Genomic DNA, 19,079 nt, shown 5'->3' with positions numbered 1-19,079 from the left:
ACCTATTAAATCCATTGAAGTGCATTGCAGACACAGCTGTGACTGCAATGCAGGAATGAAGGTGAGCATTGACCTGGTCAGTCTATCTGGCTAAGGCAGATTAAGCAAAACCCGGCAGGGCCTTCATTTCTTGGGGGAGGCTACAGGAAGGCAGTGGGGCGGCCTCCTCCCTCCAACCCGGGTTTTCCAGTGGCTCTTGCCACCGGTCCTTTAAAAACCCTGCATAAGGATTAGTGGTGTTCAGTGTTGGGATCTGCTAGGAGCATAGCAAGAAAGATCAGCGGGCCTGTGAGTAGCTGAACCCACGCCTGGGAAGGCTCTACACCTGTCAGGCTCTGAGCGGCCCGGCGCGGCCGTTGCAACCGTTGTTATGGACTTGTGTTAACCCGGCTGCGAACTGGAGGACTTTCTGTTTACCTGTAAGTTTTGTTGAATAAAAGCTGTTTATGTTGGACTTGCTTGGGTCACTGCCTCAGTTACTGCACGGTGTGAACACCACCGCCTTACAATTGATTGCTAAGAACTCCGCAAGGGAGAGGTGAAATTAAAAAAAAAAAAAAAAGTTTTATTCTGCTCTGCAGTTACTATTAAATTATGTGCCCAGTTCAACATGAAAAATTTGGTGAAAGGCCCTCTTTAACCAAACTATTTATGTACTCATACATTTTCAAGAGGAGTATCGTTGAAAAGGAATTACACTGAACATGTGCTACGGACTCGTTATTTAGACAATGTTAACATATTCTGAAGATTTGCTGCTGATTTGCAGTGTGAATTCCGAACCACAATCTTCAGTAATTTACTGTACAATACAAGAGAATGGGGTTTGTAAAACTCCATCCACATTTAGCAGAAAAAATATCCACAAGAAAATAAGATCATGCTGCAGATTTTTACATTTTTAGAATGCTGATTCACTGCTAGTGTGGATTTTCACAGCAAATTTTACCCTATGATATGCTTTTTAATACAGTAGGGTGAATCCAAATTGATCTTTGTATTGGATGTGAGCCCAAATCTGCAGTGCAAATTTTCCACAATGTGTGAACATAGCCTTATAGGGAAATACAAGAATGTACTAAAACAGATATGTCAGTGGAGCTGGGAAGTCCTCTTTGAAGTAAAGTACATTCACATATTGTTTCTTATTTGCCATAAATCATAATAATTAAATAGTAACTTACAGTCTTCCGGTAAGACTTCCTTGAACTGCTCATAGTAAGAGTTAAGTCGTACCAAGCTTTCAATGTTTATAACTTCCTGCAGCGATGTATCTCCAAATCTTGGTTCATAAAAAAACAACAGATGCAAAATATTATAGTGCTTGTCCAACTAAGGAATTAAAAACTGCACACAAGTCATATATACATCCAGTCAGTTGTGTATACCATAGTAAAGGTTAGATAAGTTAGAAGTCAAGAAATACAAAATAGAAGTACGACCGGTTTAAAATCCAAGAGGACGACTACACATGGCTGCCCACACTTTTTCCTGACGCATCCTCATTTGGATCCAACAAAAAAACAAAACAAAACAGCAGGTCTTCCTGACGCTCCAGCAGCAAAGTAGGTACAGGCTGCATATAGCACAGGCCTACTCATACAGCTTGGACATCCACAGTCATCTATGAATGACATAAAATATTACCCACATTCTATACTCTAAAAAATATTCTATAATAGAAAAAAACACACACAAAACACTTCCATCCGTCCATGTGATCATGCTTACTTTTCTGCCAATGTCTGCTGTTCATTGATCCCGACGTTAAATAAGACTGGCTGCACCCTTAGCAGCATTCCACTTTGAATCTCGCGAGGAAGGGCATCAAACAAGGCGCTCGGCAATGGGATGCGAACATTAAATCCGTCACTTGAAAAATACATAACATATCACACATCAAAAAAAACTCTAATATTCTATTCTCTAAAAATATTTACTGTGCATATCTTGAAAACGGCAATAGGTTTAGGTGTTCATTCACCATTAAGAATCAACGGGATCTACGAGGATCAGTAACAAAATGGATCTGTCATATAGTATATCCTCTGGAAACTGAATCCATGATACTAGTATATTCAGAGCTTTAAAGTGAACATCCAACGTTGAACACTAATTTGTATTTTTTTTCATCTAAATGTTTTAAAAATTCTTCAACGTCTGTTTCCTTGATATATCTTGATTTTTCTGATGTAGTGTTCAGAATTCAGTACAATTACAATGATTTAAGAAGTATTGGACAGCAAGAATCAGAGTCCATCATTTTAGGCAGGTGTGTTTTACTCCGAAATACTGTGTCATTTGAGGGAAATCATACATTTAACAGCCATATTGGGACCATGCCGCCTGACTGACTGGACCAATAGGCTAGTCACCCGACGAAGAGACCTGTCACTCAAGAAGAGTGGGACAAGCACCTTGTGGACTAGTCACCTGAGCGGTATGGTCCCTGGCCAGCTGATAAACGTATGTTTTCTCTAAAACGCCACAGTGTTAAACTTACCTGCCTAAAATGACAGAGCTAGCCTCTGGTTCATGCTGTCCATGGTTCAAGCAGCATAAATGAGCTAGGAGGTTCACTGTAAATGACAATATGTTGATTACCAGAAGCCACAACTAGGTGGCGCACAGGAGCTTTCTGCAGATGCAGACAGTCAGCATCTTTAATTTAAATAGGTTGTCCACCAATTTATTATTGATGACTTATCCTTAGGATAGGTCATCAATATCTGATTGGTCGGGGTCAGACACCCAGCACCCCCACCGATCATCTGTTCTTGGTGTCAGCAGCCGCCGGACATAACTGCTCAATTGCAGAGCAGCGCCGTCTTCTGATAGTGGCAGCGGCAGGGTACTGCACATCCACCTCCTATTCAAATCAATATTCTAAGGATAGGTCATCAATGATAAAGTAGTGGACAACCTGTTTAATGTCTATGCGGAAGATTTGGAGCTTAGGATCAGAAAAACTGAGCTCTGACAGTTATAAGGATATAGTAAGAAATTGACCAGCATGTCATTTTGAACATAAAATTTTGACATGGTGATAAAAAGTTTTGATTTACTATTAAATATTACACAACACCTCAGATAAAGCACTAAGATGTTTTTATTTTAGAATCCATGATGTGTGTTATATTATGGGTGTGCTGTATCAAATTAGATATGGACATAAATAATTTTTCTAGGAGTTCATAAAGGACAACTAAATCATTACACTTGACCATGTTAAACAAGAAGAATGTGGAAAATGTAATTATAAATATAAATTATTGCATTTACTTTACTGCAAACCCTCAAGTAATTTCATGGGTAATAATGACTATACATGAGCTTACTACTATACATTTGCCATTGATTAAGTACCATAATGTTTTTTCTTGCCCTTACATTTTCTTTAATCACCTATGATTCACATTATCACTGAGTTTCTAGTAAACACTACAAGATACGCTAACTCACCGATTTCCAGTTATCACCGGCAACATATCAGTAGAGGAGCTCGATATGGCCTGGGTGACTTTGAAGGTCACATTCCTCAAGTCCATGATCCCCAAACTCATATCTTCTAACATAGCCAGCTCTTCTCCTAAAGGGCAAAGGTTGGACAACAACAGGACACGTGTTGGAAAAAATAACAACATGAATTGCTGTAGAAAACTCCAGAAATTGCAGAGATTATGTGATAAAGGCAAGCCTTTCCTGTTCTACAACAAGTTTCTGATTGAGGTAGCCCAAACCTAACATTACGCAAAACGGACAGCACACAGATGGCATCCAATTGCTATCCATTTTTTCCACAGATCAATAGACATGCATGGGTAAGCTTGATCCATGACTTGGATAAAAATCAGACATGTTTCCGTGTTTTCATGTGAACAAAGTTCTATTTGTGAAAAAGATGATAGCACTTGTAAGTGAAAAACTGACTTCTGGATGAGGCCTTAGTGAAACAATGAAAGCTTCTTATATTTCCATATATTAAGCCTATAGGCTCAGTCCTGGCCCTCAACCATATGACACCACTGTAGGGTATCATGCACAAGTGATACACTGTGCAACACTCACCATATGTGCTGAGAAGACTTTCAAACTGTGCCAGAAGACCAATGGTGTATAACTGGCGCAGGAAACCATCGTCATGCAGACAGTTCCTCAGCTTGATAATGAAACCACAGATCAGCGCTGTTAACTAAAACAGATAAACACGTTGAACATGATTAACAAAAAAGGAGTTGAGTCAAAGGTATGTAATACCCCTACATAAGGTATATCAATGCAGAATATCTGCAACTATCACAGGGTATCCCAAACCACCATAGAAAGAGTAATAAAGGGTTCAGTACAGAAAGAACGGAGATCATATCAATAAAAAGTACTCAAGAACCAAGATATGTAAAATAGAATAATGCTTTATTAAATACAAAAAGTCAATAAAATAAACAATACACAGTAAAAGTTACAGTGGGAAACCACAAGATGGCAGCACAAACCCATATTAGAGGATAGCAGAAAAGATACTAAAGTTTTTTGTGTAGCCAGGAACATGAATCAATAAAGGAAACCAAGTTTCTAATATAATAGAGTGACATGCAGAACAATCTGCTGTCCCAGCATCTATGTGTAGGCTAGATACTCAAAAAAAGCATGTACAATACCTCTTTAATGAGCAGTGCCGCCTGCCCCTACGCACGTATTGGCGTAAGCCCCCAGATGAAGGCTTACACCGAAACGTGCGTAGGGGCAGGTGGCACTGCTCATTAAAGAGGTATTGTACATGCTTTTTTTGAGTATCTAGCCTACACATAGATGCTGGGACAGCAGATTGTTCTGCATGTCACTCTATTATATTACAAACTTGGTTTCCTTTTGTGATTCATGTTCCTGGCTACACAAAAAACTTTAGTATCTTTTCTGCTATCCTCTAATATAGGTTTGTAATGCCATCTTGTGGTTTCCCACTTTGACTTTTACTGTGTATTGTTTATTTTATTGACTTTTTGTATTTAATAAAGCATTATTCTATTTTACATATCTTGATTCTTGAGTACTTTTTCATTATATGATCTCATGTTGAACATGATGTAAAACTTATCCATGATATCTGCAGTTTTTTTAAGCAAATCTAAAGGTGGTATTTAAACGTATATAAGGGTTGTCCTCTCATTTTCATTTTTTTTTCTGAGAGAGAGAAAGAGAGAGGGAAAGAGTGAGAGGGAAAGAGTGAGAGGGAAAGAGTGAGAGGGAAAGAGTGAGAGGGAAAGAGTGAGAGGGGGAGAGAGAGGGGGAGAGAGAAGGGGAGAGAGAGAGGGGGAGAAAGAAAGAAAGAAAGAAAGAAAGAAAGAAAGAAAGAAAGAAAGAAAGAAAGAAAGAAAGAAAGAAAGAGAAAGACAGAAAGCGATCTTCAAAGATCAACTATAAATGAATCTGGAAAAAAGTTTCCAAATTACCCTGCAGTGCCCCTAGAGGGGAAATAAAGCATTGACATGTTAGGTCCTACTGAGGAGGGAACTCTGTATTGAGCTTTTATTTGCTGTGGCTAATAGAAGTGTTCATAATAGTTTTTCAAAGTGGTTTTATTCCAAAACAGATAACTATGTTCCTTTAAGATGCTGGTTAGGTAAGAGGTGATTGACCCCTAGACATGTGACTAATGGATCACAAGTGGCTAAGACAGATTGGGCAATGATTCCGTGAAAGCTTGAACATACGTTCGAGTATACAGATAAATTCCTACACAACACTAGAGTATGCACACAGTTGAGGAGTGAAACCCTGTTAATATAAAGTATGGGTTCAGCAGTGTAGATTGCTGTGCGAGATTGGGCAATGGCTTTACACATACCGTTTGACAGAAGACAACATCTCTGCGGTACTGGAGGCTCAAGCACAAGGCGATTGTTGGAGCACTGTCCTGCATTAGTAGAAAGACCATGGCTTTCTTTGCTTTATCACTCATCATGGCCACACAGTCTGTTAGTGTACTCAGTAAGGGGTAAAGGGCCTCACTCCATTCCCCTACAGAAAACCAGAGCTTATTAGTATAAATTCCTGACTACTACTGATAGCTACTCCATAATAAAAGTAATAGTAAGGGCAAATACATGTACTTCTCAAACATATGAAACCTTCACCCAATATTCTGTGACAGAGAATGACTGGTCACACCAAGCATAGGTGTTTGGTGCCCCCTTGGCGTGGCTAAACATTTCAGTGCACCCTCCCACCTACTTGTTTTCCATCCATCTTCACCCCCTTTCTAAAGCCAGAGCTGTCAATTACAGTAGAAATAAGGGGAAAACAAGTAGGTGGAAAGGAGTACTTAAATGGTTGCCCACGTCAAAGGTGAACTGAGCGCCTGTGCTAGGTTTGAACAGTCATTCTTTGCTGACAGACTCCAGTTAACCACGCGATAATAAGGCTGAGGGCAGAAGATGGCCTCTATAGTCTCGTTTAGCTGCCCAGAAGTAAGAAGAGAGTGTGAAGAACTGGAGAACCGGTGATGAAACGCCTGGTGATAGTGAGTTTTGGCAGCTTTATTATTTCAAAGAACTCCATTCCCATACAAGAAAAAAAACACTATTTACTGGACAACCCAAAGGAAATATTTCACATTTGCCCTGATGCATTCTGTCAGCTATACCTTTTTCATCTTTAAGCCAACATAGGCTGAAAACTTTATTTTTTGTGTACAAGCTGCAGAATATTTTTGTTGCAATATAAAAGTTAATGTACACTTTCATTATAAATTGAATGAATGGTTTGCTATATGTCTGAGTATAACACAAAGCTATTTGTGGTGCTTTAGAGGTTACATTTTTTATATCGGACCTCCAACTAGTTTCTGTACCCATGCAATCATTCTGACATCCATGTTCATCTGAACAAAGGAATTTCAGCTCATGTCCGACACACATGTGATATACTTCGTCATGAAACACTCAATGGGTCAAGTTTTATATTTTTATTAGTTTGCCTTCCATTTAAAGTAACTTTATTGAATGAATCACTAGGTGCTTTCACAAGTGTCAAAAAGATGAGTGAATTAAAGCAATACAAGAGAAGTATAACCTTACCTAAATACTTCCCTTCCCAACATAAAGTTCAAAAACGGCATAAAAAACATCAACACAATGGCAATTGTGAAAGGCCCCACTGGTATTGGGTGCAAGATTCATACAAATGTGTAATCATTAAGAATGATTAAATCTACAAGCAGCATGACCTGCAGGAGCAAAACCGAGAGTTCAGAGGAAACCAGAATTAGTGGGGGGGGGGGGGGAGAAGAAGCAATGAATGGAAAGTAGCACATACCTGGTCCAGGTTCTTCTGCACCCGAGCTGCTATCTGCACAGAAATGGAGGGGCAACATGCATGATTAAGGAGCAGCAAATAAAATCATCATACCAAAAAGAAAGAAATAAGCACTTAAATGGAGTCCGTCACCCCAAACTGACATGTTAAACTAAGCATATTGCCATGTCAGGAATATAGCTCTTATAAAAAGCAGCATCTTTTATTTTAAAATTGGCCCCTCCTTTTAGGCAGAAAATCTATTTTGTTAAGCTAGGCTAATTAGTGTAATGGGTGGACCCTTGGTGTGGCCGGATGGCTCAGTGCACTGTACCTCCCACTTGTTTTGCTAGCGGCTGCCTTCTTCTTTCTTGATTGAGAGCAAATGCCTACGCTTTCTCTGTAGACACTTGATCAGGGTAAGCAGCACTATCATCAAGAAAGAGGGTGACAGTCACGTGCAAAACGAGTGGGTGGAACGCTGCATTTTGCTGCTCATCCAAGCTAAGGGTGCATCCTAATGAACATATATAAATTTATTTATTTATTTATTTTTTTGCAAAACAGAGGAGGCGATTTTAAAAGGCAAGATGCATTTTTGATATGGGCTATATTCCCTACATAAATTGTCACTTTGCGGAGACAGATTCCCTTTAAAAACTTGCTAGCAAATCAGGTTTAATTAAGCATTGTAGTAGATAATATAGTGCTAAGCTTGTGAAGGAACACTGATAGAAAGCAGAAGGAGCTAGCAGACATAGTTTATTTGTAGCACGCCAAGGTTTAATTCTAGCTGTAGATCCATGCAAGAGACTTAATCATGAAAGGAGTATTCCCAACTCCAAGATCCTATCCGACTATGTAGCAGGTGTACTAATCATAATATTAGCAAATATCTGCAATTAAAAATGTAGTCTAGTTCTTCTGATTTGCTATGTCGCTTACCCCATGTGCAGGGTAGCTTAGGTAATATAGTGACCGTTAGTTATTAGTGGTCTTAACAATGGATACCTAAGCTACTGCAATGCCCTGCACATGGGGTAAGCGACATAGCGAATCAGAAAACTATACTACATTTCTAATTGGAGGTATTTGCTAATATTAATATTACACCTACTACATACTGGGGTAAGATCTTGGAGACGGGAATACCCCTGTAAATCTAAGTTCATCACAATGGGCCTTAAATCAATATTCTTCATAACCAGCTTGATGAATTGACATGAAGGCCTCTGGAGATCTTGGCATCATGGCCCTTCAAGACTGTAATATTTTGAGGAAGATTGCCCCTCTTTGAACATTACTAAATAGGAACTAACAAAAAAATGTTTAAAGAAACTAATGATTTTTTTTTTTACTAGAGTTAAATGTCTGTACTTCAATGCTTTGGGGAAGGGGTGATAACACCAAATACGTAATCTAGAATAAGTCATCTGCCTGAAAGATGTTCACTCAAATAAAGGTAAAACAGCATAGTCAAATCTGAAAAAGCAGCTGCTTTAGAATCACAGACACAGAAATAACATGAATTTATATCAGGAGAAAGATATGGGTGCTCAGACACCTCAATATAGAAAACCAAATTAATTTGCAAAAATTGAAAACCAGTCTGTCCAATCACTGTTTTCTCTGACCACGATGAGCTGTCCTCAGATTAATTTAAAAAAAAAAAAATCATCAAATCTCCAGCATCACCTGGTGTAGGATTATTATTTGCTCAGTTATAACACATTTTCTATAGCTTTTAACTTATTCCAGTCACTGTTAGCTACGTGGCTGAGACTGTCCCTTATGTTGGTAATATTTTATTATTATTTTTTTCTTTCTTGGTGAAAATGTAATAAAGAAAGATTATCACAGAAATCAAGTGAATTAAATATAACCAGTTTCTTATGAAACTTTGGCCCATCAACTAGCAATGTATAGACCAGGGCTGAGGAGTCAGAGTCGTGGAGTCGGAGTCGGTGTCCATTTGGTGGTGAAGTCGGAATCGGAGTCTGTATAAAATGGACCGACTCCTAAAATATATAATAAATTGCGTACAGTAATTCAATGCAGTTTGTGGGGAATATTTTTTCATAAGAATTTGGGAAAGTTATGAAATGTCCTATAAATGTCTGTCCTATTCCTGATCTAAGAGTCTAGACTTTTAGCTGAGATGAATCTGTGCTACAGTAAATTTATCACTTATACATGAGCCATGTATGAGGGAGTCGGAGTCGTAGAGTCGGAGTTGGAGTCGGTGTCATAGAAATTGAGGAGTCGGAGTTGGAGTCAGAGGTTTGGCTTACCTACTCCACAGCCCTGGTATAGACCATAAATAACAAACCACAGCATACTGAGAAACTATTAGACACTATATTACCCCAATCCATGCTATTTATACTCTACAGGAAAGTCTAGTTTTAGCATTGCAATCAAAAATTATAGTTTTCTACAAATAACATTTATTTTTCTTATTCCACTTGAATTTGTCCAGCTGGCAACATATAAGGCACAGTTCACATGGCTATATTTCATGGCCCGTATATGGACCGCAAAGCCCTGACTGGACGAGGGCCTCATGACCCAAACTTAGAGTTTAGTCTGTGCATGATGGTCCGTATATGGACTGTGAAATTCGGTCATCTGAAGAGTGGGATGACTTGATTCCCCAACCTAAACTAGAGTTCAGGTTTTAGAAAATAATTTTTGTATATAATGAAAAGTTTAAAAAAATTTCCAACATTATTTTTTTTATCAATCCCTCCAGGTTTTTAAGATTCCTGGTTGCTGTCAATCGATAGGCACAGGCCCGCGTCAGCAACCGGGCAAGTGCCAGGGCCCTGATCGGGCAGGGCCCCCTTGATCAGAGCCCCGGCACAATACTTACCTCTCCCCGTGCCTCCGCAGCAGGTCCGGTGTCTTCCGCGTCCTCTGACTGACGTCTCAGGTCAGAGGGCGCGGTGACATCTTTCCACCGCGCCCTCTGCTGAGCCGTCACAGGCAGCACAGAGCAGGTGAGGAGTCCGGTCGAAGCAGCAGCAGGTGAGAAATGAGGTGAGTATTTGATTTCTTTTTCTTTATGTATGGACGCATGGGGCATCCTGCACGGCCCTGGGGCATTATATGGGAGGGGCGGGGGGAATGACATCCTGCATGGGGCATTATATGGGGGGGGGCGAAATGACATCCTGCATGGGGCATTATATGGGGGGGGGCGAAATGACATCCTGCATGGGGCATTATATGGGTAGGGGATGACATCCTGCATGAAGCATTATATGGGGAGGGGGGGAGTGACATCCTGCATGGGGCATTATATGGGGAGGGGAAGTGACATCCTGCATGGGGCATTATATAGGGGGGAAGTGACATCCTGCATGGGGCATTATATGGGGGGGGAGTGACATCCTGCATGGGGCATTATGGGTGGGGGGGGCAGCATGCGTGGAGCATTATGTGTGTGGGGGGGGGGGGTGAAACAGCCTGCATGGGGCGTTATGTGAGGGGGGAGAAACAGCTTGCATGGGGCATTATGTGTGTGTGGGGGGCAGCTTGCATGGGGCATTATGTGTGTGTGGGGGCAGCCTGCATGGGTCATTATGTGTGTGGGGGGGGGCAGCCTGCATGGGGCATTATGTGGGGGGGGGCACAGCCTGCATGGGGCCAGTATTCTGTATGGAGCAATATATGGGGCCCATAATACTGTATGGAAGACTATATGGTTCCCATTATACTGTATGGTGGACTGCACTGTCCGGTCTGCACTGTGCGCTGCTAGGATTCGCCGGTTTCTGAGCTATTGTAGAATTTACAATAGATATCACTCATGTAATGTAAGAAGTGAAATCTTTGGCACTGTACTATATCTATATTTCTCTGCCGTATCTGTGCATCATGAATCGTGGTATGTGTTAAAGGGGCCCACTGAGACTCTTTCGCCCGGGGCCCACAAAAACCTGGAGCCGGCCCTGGATAGGACATCTAAATTTAGACTAAGTTAAGTGGACACATAGGTATTCAAACTGTACACATGACCAGGGCAGATTGAGAAATCGAAAAGTTAAAGAATTGAATAAATGTATAACTCTTAATTAATAAAAAAAATAATAAACTTATTTGAGAAAATTGATACAATGCTTTAATCAAAACTTGTGGTGGTAATAAATAACATAGATCAAGGATGAATCTATTTGTGCTGGAAGAAGACGATCATTTTTTAGACATTTGTAAGGGCTCCGTCCAACATTTAGTAAAATCTCGGTGATGAATATAATTTTGCTTTTTTTTCAGTCTAGAAAGAAAGTGACTAGAAGTTTTATTATTTAAACTGTCCTTCTGATCGACTACTACAAAGTGGGGAAGATTTGCCAAAACTAGTAGAATGGAGCAGTTACCCGCTGCTCTCACTTTTCTAAGGTCATCTGAAAAATAAGAGCCGGAATTTGATTGGTTGCTCCCCTACGCACTAGTTTGATAAATTCCTCCAAGTATATTGACTTTGTGCCCTAAGCTATGGGATACTAAAATATCCTTGACATGGTAGGTCTTTTCATTACAAAGTACTGCCATCTGACCAGTGTCATTCCCCCTTTGACAGTACACTCTACACAAATAAAAGTCCAATTCTAACAGCAAAGAGAGAAATTCAGTTAAACGTTCTGTTCACACACGGAGCAGACAACTCAAGCAGGCGTGCACACAGTATTTACAGCAGGAAAATGAGATAACCGCAATACCAGAAATGACCACAAGTGGAAAGCTCACAAACATGTGTCATTGGACATTACCGTCTACAGACCTGTCTTACTTTGTTCTGAGTGTTGATATCCAATATTACATTGACTTATTATTGTATATTTTTGCCATTTTAATTTTCATTTAACAGTCCAAAATGTCACAGTGAAAGAATTACTTAAAGGGGTTGTGCAATTCGGGTTGTTTTTATTTACTAGGCATGAATAGTTTAAAAATAACAAATATACTGTTTCTCCACCAACCCCGCGGATCCAGCGCAGGTGACTGCAGAGGTCTGCGGCAGTTCTGAAAGTGATGTCTGTTCCCCCTGATGCATCCTGTGATTGGCTACAACAGTCCAGTGACTAGAAGAACGAGTCACAAAAACATCCGATTACGTGCTCCTCTAATCACCTGACCACTGCAGCCAATCACAGGCTGCAGCGGTCTTGGTAACTTCTGAACAGAGCAGACATTGCTTCCAAAGCTGCTGATGACCTCCGATGCTTCCTACCCTGGATCTGCAGGGGTGTTGAAGTGTGAGTATGCCTATGGTAATTATTTTAAGAAATTCATGCCTAAGAAAAAAATGGTCAGACAACCATTTCCATATCCTGATGTTTAAAGACTGAATGCCACGATTGACATGTTTGTGTTATAAGCTCTGGGATTCACGATAAGCCAATCTGGTATTGTGAAGTCAGTGCTGAAGGAGCAAGGATGCGGAGGAGAAGAGTCCCAACCATACGCACTTGTCAACTGAGAAGGATGGCATGCAGGAGATGGTGGAGATGATGTGGATGATAACACAGCCTCGTCATTGGAGGCCTCTGGGTTTATCCAATACGCTCTGCGTCTCTCATTACCTTTCTTGCTAGTACAGCTTATCTCACATTGGAAGACGTCTTCACAGCTGTCACTATGTAGACGTTCTTTTTGGAGAAGCTTGTCTACCCTCTGAATAATGCATTCCAGGCTCTTCTCAACATTTGACCACACTTTCTCCTACAAGCAGTAGAAATATATAGTAGGCATACTGTGGCATATGTTAGGGTTTTATTTTCCATTTTAACACAATAACACAGCATAATAAACAATAGCAACCATTAGAATCACACAAATGATATATGTCAAGGTCTTCATCCAGTACATCACCAGGCTATTTTTCTCTCCTTCCTGACAAGTCACATTTTCAGTTTTTTTCGTCCATTCTCATTTAACGGCTCTAAAATGTATTTTCGTACAGATATTCAAATAATTTTTTCCTCTTTTTGTAATAAATGGGTTTAATTTTATGTCATTACCATACTGCTTTTTTTGTTAATGTAAGAGGAAAATTTAAAGAAAAATAGGAAATACTTTTCACAATATTTTATTTTAATTTTCCCCTTTCCATAAAAATTATTTTTATATATTGGATATTTTTTTAAGGGTACAGGGCTAGAAACAGCAATCTAGACTCACTAGGTCTTTTTTCTTTTCTTTTATTAATATTTACTTTTTTTTTATTTATTTTTTCATCTATTTCACACTGTGCCCTGTTAGATCTTAAAAGGCCTTTGGGGGGCATTTGAACAGAATACATTCTTTTTATTGCTGATTTCCCCATGTTATTTGGCAAATTCAGCCTCCTGCATAGCAGAGCTGATTGGGTCTTTTGGGACTCAGTGGTTCCTGCTCTCTCACTACAGCCAGCATTCACATGATTACAGGCTCTAAAGAAGGAAACACTGTAAGCCTTCTAATTCTGCAAACACAGCAATTGTTCTGCGTTATTTATAAGGCATTAGAGAAGGCGGAGATGGTAATAAACCAGGTCCGCCTTCTCTAAGGGGTTCCACGCCCCCATCTCTGCAAGCAACTTACTCTGCAGTGACGTTCTAGAATGTCACTGCAGAGTAAAGTGCGTACCGCACAGATGTTTAAAATCTATGGCCTGTACAGAAGTGGTTTAATTTGGCACCTACACAAGGAGATCCCTCCAGCATGTGCACCAAACTGACACTTTAATGTGAATATATCAATACATTGAAGTGCCTCAGCAAAGAATATCTAGGGCTGCAGCCTCTTCATTTTGAGGATTGATGGGGGTCTCAGCAGCGCATTGCACATCACTTTTAATGGTGAGAAAACTTGATAATTAGTTAGGGCTAAAATTATATTATTTACTGTATTTTTCAGTGCAAGTAAAGCATTTAGGAATTACAAAATATTAGATATTACACATTTTAAAAATCTTCTGGTAAGTGGATACCTCATTTTACAATTATTTGCAAAATGTTGTTACTGATCATACCTAGCCAAAATATATCTATCCATCTATGGTAAATTCAATAAAAAATGATGGCAACTACAGTAAGCATATGATTGCTATGGCAAACAGCTTTTCAGGTAATCAATATACTTGTCCACTTAGCTTACACAGAACTGTGTGGTCAGTAATTTTAGCTCCGTCTGTTTCAGTGAAGTCAAACAAGGATTCTGTTTGCTTGCTGCATTCAAGGCATATCATTCTTATAAAATCTTGCAATTTTAAACAATCCTTATGCGTAAAGTTACTAGAAATTGTTAGAAACCATGCAATAAATATGGCCTCATTGTGGTTTTTTCCTGATGAAGGAGTTTGTTGAACTCTGAAACTGCTCTTTGTCCAACACTAACATCACCATTGGATAGGTTCTTGACCAGCAGATTTATCCGTATATCCCTTTCTGCTAATGCAATAAACATTGCATAGTTGGAAAAACAAATGTAAAAAAAATGTTACGGCAATCCTTGACTTTATGTCCTAATAGGAAATTTGAACATGATACAGACACCTGCTCAAACCCCCCTCTATAAACCAGTATGATATGCTACTCTCTAACACCTAGACCTTGCATGCCAAGGGCAGTATTTCATGTGAATATTCCCAATCTATTGCCACAATTTCCCTTTAGCAGCCTCTGCATGGGTATGTCCAGCCAGATGCAGATTCCTTAGAAATAACGTTAGCTTCGATTTGAAGGAAACCCATCACCAAATGGAAAGCCTCATGAACAAATTGAAGACAAAATTATAAAACCTTTTTTTTTGTAAATACATTTATTAGGGAAAATAAAAATGATCATCTCTAATTTAGTGATAAAAACTGTGGCGCTTTAAGAAAGAAAGGCTAGACTTAACAGCCCTGTGAGACTGAAAAGGGAATCTGTCACCCCCTGGGACGTTTTTACCTATTAATATGGGCATACATGATAGAATGGTTAAAATAGTCATACCTGTATGCCCATATCTGCGGTCTTGATTTGCAGAAATCGTCTTTTATTCTAGTATACTAATGAGTTCTTCAAGGCTCTGGGGCGTGCGGTGCCTGGAAGAAAACTCGGCCTCTGGTCTTCATTTGCGTACCACCCCCCTCTCATCAACGTCATACTGCCCTGTGTCGTGTATTGCTGACCCCGGATTCCCACGCCTGCACTTTGCAATCGCTTATACCTACCTTTTCCACCTTGCAATGGGCATTGCCTTCATTGTTCCTCTGCGCAGGCGAGTCACTGTAACTTCAGTAGCATACAGGAGTAAAAGACGATTTCTGCACATCAAGACCACAGATATGGGCATACAGGTATGACTATTTTATTCATTCTATTACCTGTATGCCAGGTAAAAACATCCCAGGGGGTGACAGATTCCCTTTAATGCTTCTGTGTTGGGAGATACCACTTTGTGGAAAAAGGCTTTAAGTGTGAAAACACAGATCGGTTCTGCTGCTGTTTCATGTCATGTAATTATAATAGGAAGCATTGTAAGATAGATTCCTGTGAATTATGGAGCAACAGCCTGCAACAGCCTTCCCCTCAGTGTGTAACAGCCTTCCCCTCAGTGTGTAACAGCCTTCCCCTCAGTGTGCAACAGCCTTCCCCTCAGCGTGCAACAGCCTTCCCCTCAGCGTGCAACAGCCTTCCCCTCAGCGTGCAACAGCCTACCCCTCAGCGTGTAACAGCCTTCCCCTCAGCGTGTAACAGCCTTCCCCTCAGCGTGTAACAGCCTTCCCCTCAGCGTGTAACAGCCTTCCCCTCAGCGTGCAACAGCCTACCCCTCAGCGTGTAACAGCCTTCCCCTCAGCGTGTAACAGCCTTCCCCTCAGCGTGTAACAGCCTTCCCCTCAGCGTGTAACAGCCTTCCCCTCAGCGTGTAACAGCCTTCCCCTCAGCGTGTAACAGCCTTCCCCTCAGCGTGTAACAGCCTTCCCCTCAGCGTGTAACAGCCTTCCCCTCAGCGTGTAACAGCCTTCCCCTCAGCGTGTAACAGCCTTCCCCTCAGCGTGTAACAGCCTTCCCCTCAGCGTGCAACAGCCTTCCCCTCAGCGTGTAACAGCCTTCCCCTCAGCGTGTAACAGCCTTCCCCTCAGCGTGTAACAGCCTTCCCCTCAGCGTGTAACAGCCTTCCCCTCAGCGTGTAACAGCCTTCCCCTCAGCGTGTAACAGCCTTCCCCTCAGCGTGTAACAGCCTTCCCCTCAGCGTGTAACAGCCTTCCCCTCAGCGTGCAACAGCCTTCCCCTCAGCGTGCAACAGCCTTCCCCTCAGTGTGCAACAGCCTTCCCCTCAGTGTGCAACAGCCTTCCCCTCAGCGTGTAACAGCCTACCCCTCAGCGTGTAACAGCCTACCCCTCAGCGTGTAACAGCCTTCCCCTCAGCGTGTAACAGCCTTCCCCTCAGCGTGTAACAGCCTTCCCCTCAGCGTGTAACAGCCTTCCCCTCAGTGTGTAACAGCCTACCCCTCAGCGTGTAACAGCCTTCCCCTCAGAGTCTAACAGCCTTCCCCTCAGCGTGTAACAGCCTACCCCTCAGTGTGTAACAGCCTACCCCTCAGTGTGTAACAGCCTTCCCCTCAGCGTGTAACAGCCTTCCCCTCAGCGTGTAACAGCCTTCCCCTCAGCGTGTAACAGCCTACCCCTCAGTGTGTAACAGCCTTCCCCTCAGTGTGTAACAGCCTACCCCTCAGTGTGTAACAGCCTACCCCTCAGTGTGTAACAGCCTACCCCTCAGTGTGTAACAGCCTACCCCTCAGTGTGTAACAGCCTTCCCCTCAGCGTGTAACAGCCTTCCCCTCAGCGTGTAACAGCCTTCCCCTCAGCGTGTAACAGCCTTCCCCTCAGCGTGTAACAGCCTTCCCCTCAGCGTGTAACAGCCTACCCCTCAGTGTGTAACAGCCTTCCCCTCAGTGTGTAACAGCCTACCCCTCAGTGTGTAACAGCCTACCCCTCAGTGTGTAACAGCCTTCCCCTCAGTGTGTAACAGCCTACCCCTCAGTGTGTAACAGCCTTCCCCTCAGCGTGTAACAGCCTTCCCCTCAGCGTGTAACAGCCTTCCCCTCAGTGTATAACAGCCTACCCCTCAGTGTGTAACAGCCTTCCCCTCAGTGTGTAACAGCCTTCCCCTCAGTGTGTAACAGCCTTCCCCTCAGTGTGTAACAGCCTTCCCCTCAGTGTGTAACAGCCTACCCCTCAGTGTGTAACAGCCTACCCCTCAGTGTGTAACAGCCTACCCCTCAGTGTGTAACAGCCTTCCCCTCAGTGTGTAACAGCCTACCCCTCAGTGTGTAACAGCCTACCCCTCAGTGTGTAACAGCCTACCCCTCAGTGTGTAACAGCCTTCCCCTCAGTGTGTAACAGCCTTCCCTTTATTTTTTCTGTATATAGTGAGACACTCTGATTACTCCCTTATAACCGCTGCCTCCCCCTGTGGCAGAATAACTCTTTAGAAGAAGCTATGTCATTCTCAAGCAGATTAACCCTTTGGAAGCAGCTATGTCTTCCTCTAGCAAATGAACCTGTCAGTCACCTATATCCTCCTCCTTTAACTGGGGATATTTTTCTGCCCATTGGGATATATTGGTGAATTATTTCACCAGGCAGAATTCATTTTTGACAAATTTATAAGAATAATAGCTAAATCTATTATTATTGTGTTCTATGGACCGACAACTCAACAAAATTGTAAAAACAGTCAAATTGATCTGTTCACCCTGAATCCTGCCAGATCTCCACACACAGCTCCATATACCAGTCAAATGCTTCAGAATAAGCTGATATATCTTATATGAGAATTGCAACTAGATTTTGAGCTCATTCCGGTAAAATGAAAGGGAAACCTGCATCCAAGTATTGCTCAGGGAAATAATCTGATTTTCTACTAATATGTATTTGAAAAAAGACTTTTGGCTAATGTCAGTGTTTGAGGATTTCTCAGAACTTGTAAGTCATTTTTAAGGTTGCACAATACATCAATAAAATGTTGAAATTATTATGTAAAACCAGATTCTCACCCATTCTTCCTCGTGCCAATCCACCTGTAAAGATGATCTGCTGTTTCTTCCAGTCCACCTTGCCACTAGAGTATCTTGGTCATTCCTCAGCACAACTTGGTCTGCCTCCCCTGATGTAGGAGAGGCTTTGGAGGCTATGTAATCTGGGCGCGCAGCATTAAGTCCATGTATTGCATTGGCTAACAGTTTGCAGTCACATACAGTGACAAGCTGTCTAGTCTGGGCACAATAAAAAGAAAAAAATGTCATACAGCAAGATATTAGGGCTTATGGATTTTTAGATCGTAGGATGAACATTGCAAATTCTTGAGCCACACTATTCTCCCAGCTACCTATCATACTTCCCTTAAATCCTCTGCCCACATACCATGCCTGGACTCCCTTGTTCAGGTCAGTGGAGTTGCCCTTGACCAGAGTGTGCGCGAACAATTAAAGGAAGTCTGTCAAGGCAAAATGATGCCATAAAGTAAGCACATCTCTATGTATAGCAGCTAGCTCTAAGAAGGTAAGGCAAAATTCATTGGCTACTTTTCAATAAATTAACTTTTTTTGTAATATGTAAAATAGGAGCTTGGTGCACTTTGGTTCATGCGGAGAACATCATGCAGATTGACTCAGTATTGGCGCATGCGCAGAAGATTTTTTCCCCTGGAGTCTCCACCTCCCTTTCAATGCATGCGCTAAAACTGGAGCAATCCAAGCAATCAAGGGATTTATGTCAAGACAATGCCGGTTCATCTTGCTCCAGTTGACTCAT

General features: G+C 41.6%; 1 protein-coding gene across 8 annotated transcripts in view; it reads right to left on the bottom strand.

The window, feature by feature from the left end:
* INPP4A (inositol polyphosphate-4-phosphatase type I A) overlaps nucleotides 1-19,079 on the bottom strand; it is a 149,458-nt gene that overhangs the window by 30,162 nt on the left and 100,217 nt on the right. For 4 of the 8 annotated variants that reach the window (XM_073664894.1, XM_073664893.1, XM_073664896.1 and 1 more), the window contains 8 exons: nucleotides 18,323-18,541; nucleotides 12,765-13,017; nucleotides 7,315-7,347; nucleotides 5,846-6,018; nucleotides 4,069-4,192; nucleotides 3,463-3,589; nucleotides 1,732-1,872; nucleotides 1,185-1,282 (listed from right to left, as the gene is read on the bottom strand). In XM_073664894.1, coding sequence (XP_073520995.1) covers nucleotides 1,185-1,282; nucleotides 1,732-1,872; nucleotides 3,463-3,589; nucleotides 4,069-4,192; nucleotides 5,846-6,018; nucleotides 7,315-7,347; nucleotides 12,765-13,017; nucleotides 18,323-18,541 — 1,168 coding nt within the window. The remainder of the gene's footprint in view (nucleotides 1-1,184; nucleotides 1,283-1,731; nucleotides 1,873-3,462; nucleotides 3,590-4,068; nucleotides 4,193-5,845; nucleotides 6,019-7,314; nucleotides 7,348-12,764; nucleotides 13,018-18,322; nucleotides 18,542-19,079) is intronic. The other 4 variants (XM_073664897.1, XM_073664903.1, XM_073664909.1 and 1 more) reach the window with 2 other exon arrangements.

The sequence above is a fragment of the Phyllobates terribilis genome, unplaced genomic scaffold (genome assembly GCF_046119375.1).
Source record: "Phyllobates terribilis strain yellow unplaced genomic scaffold, ASM4611937v1 Scaffold_2__4_contigs__length_985480577, whole genome shotgun sequence".
Lineage (NCBI taxonomy): Eukaryota > Metazoa > Chordata > Amphibia > Anura > Dendrobatidae > Phyllobates > Phyllobates terribilis.
The sequence above is the reverse complement of the archived record's forward strand: the minus strand, read 5'-3'. Positions and strand labels throughout refer to the sequence as shown.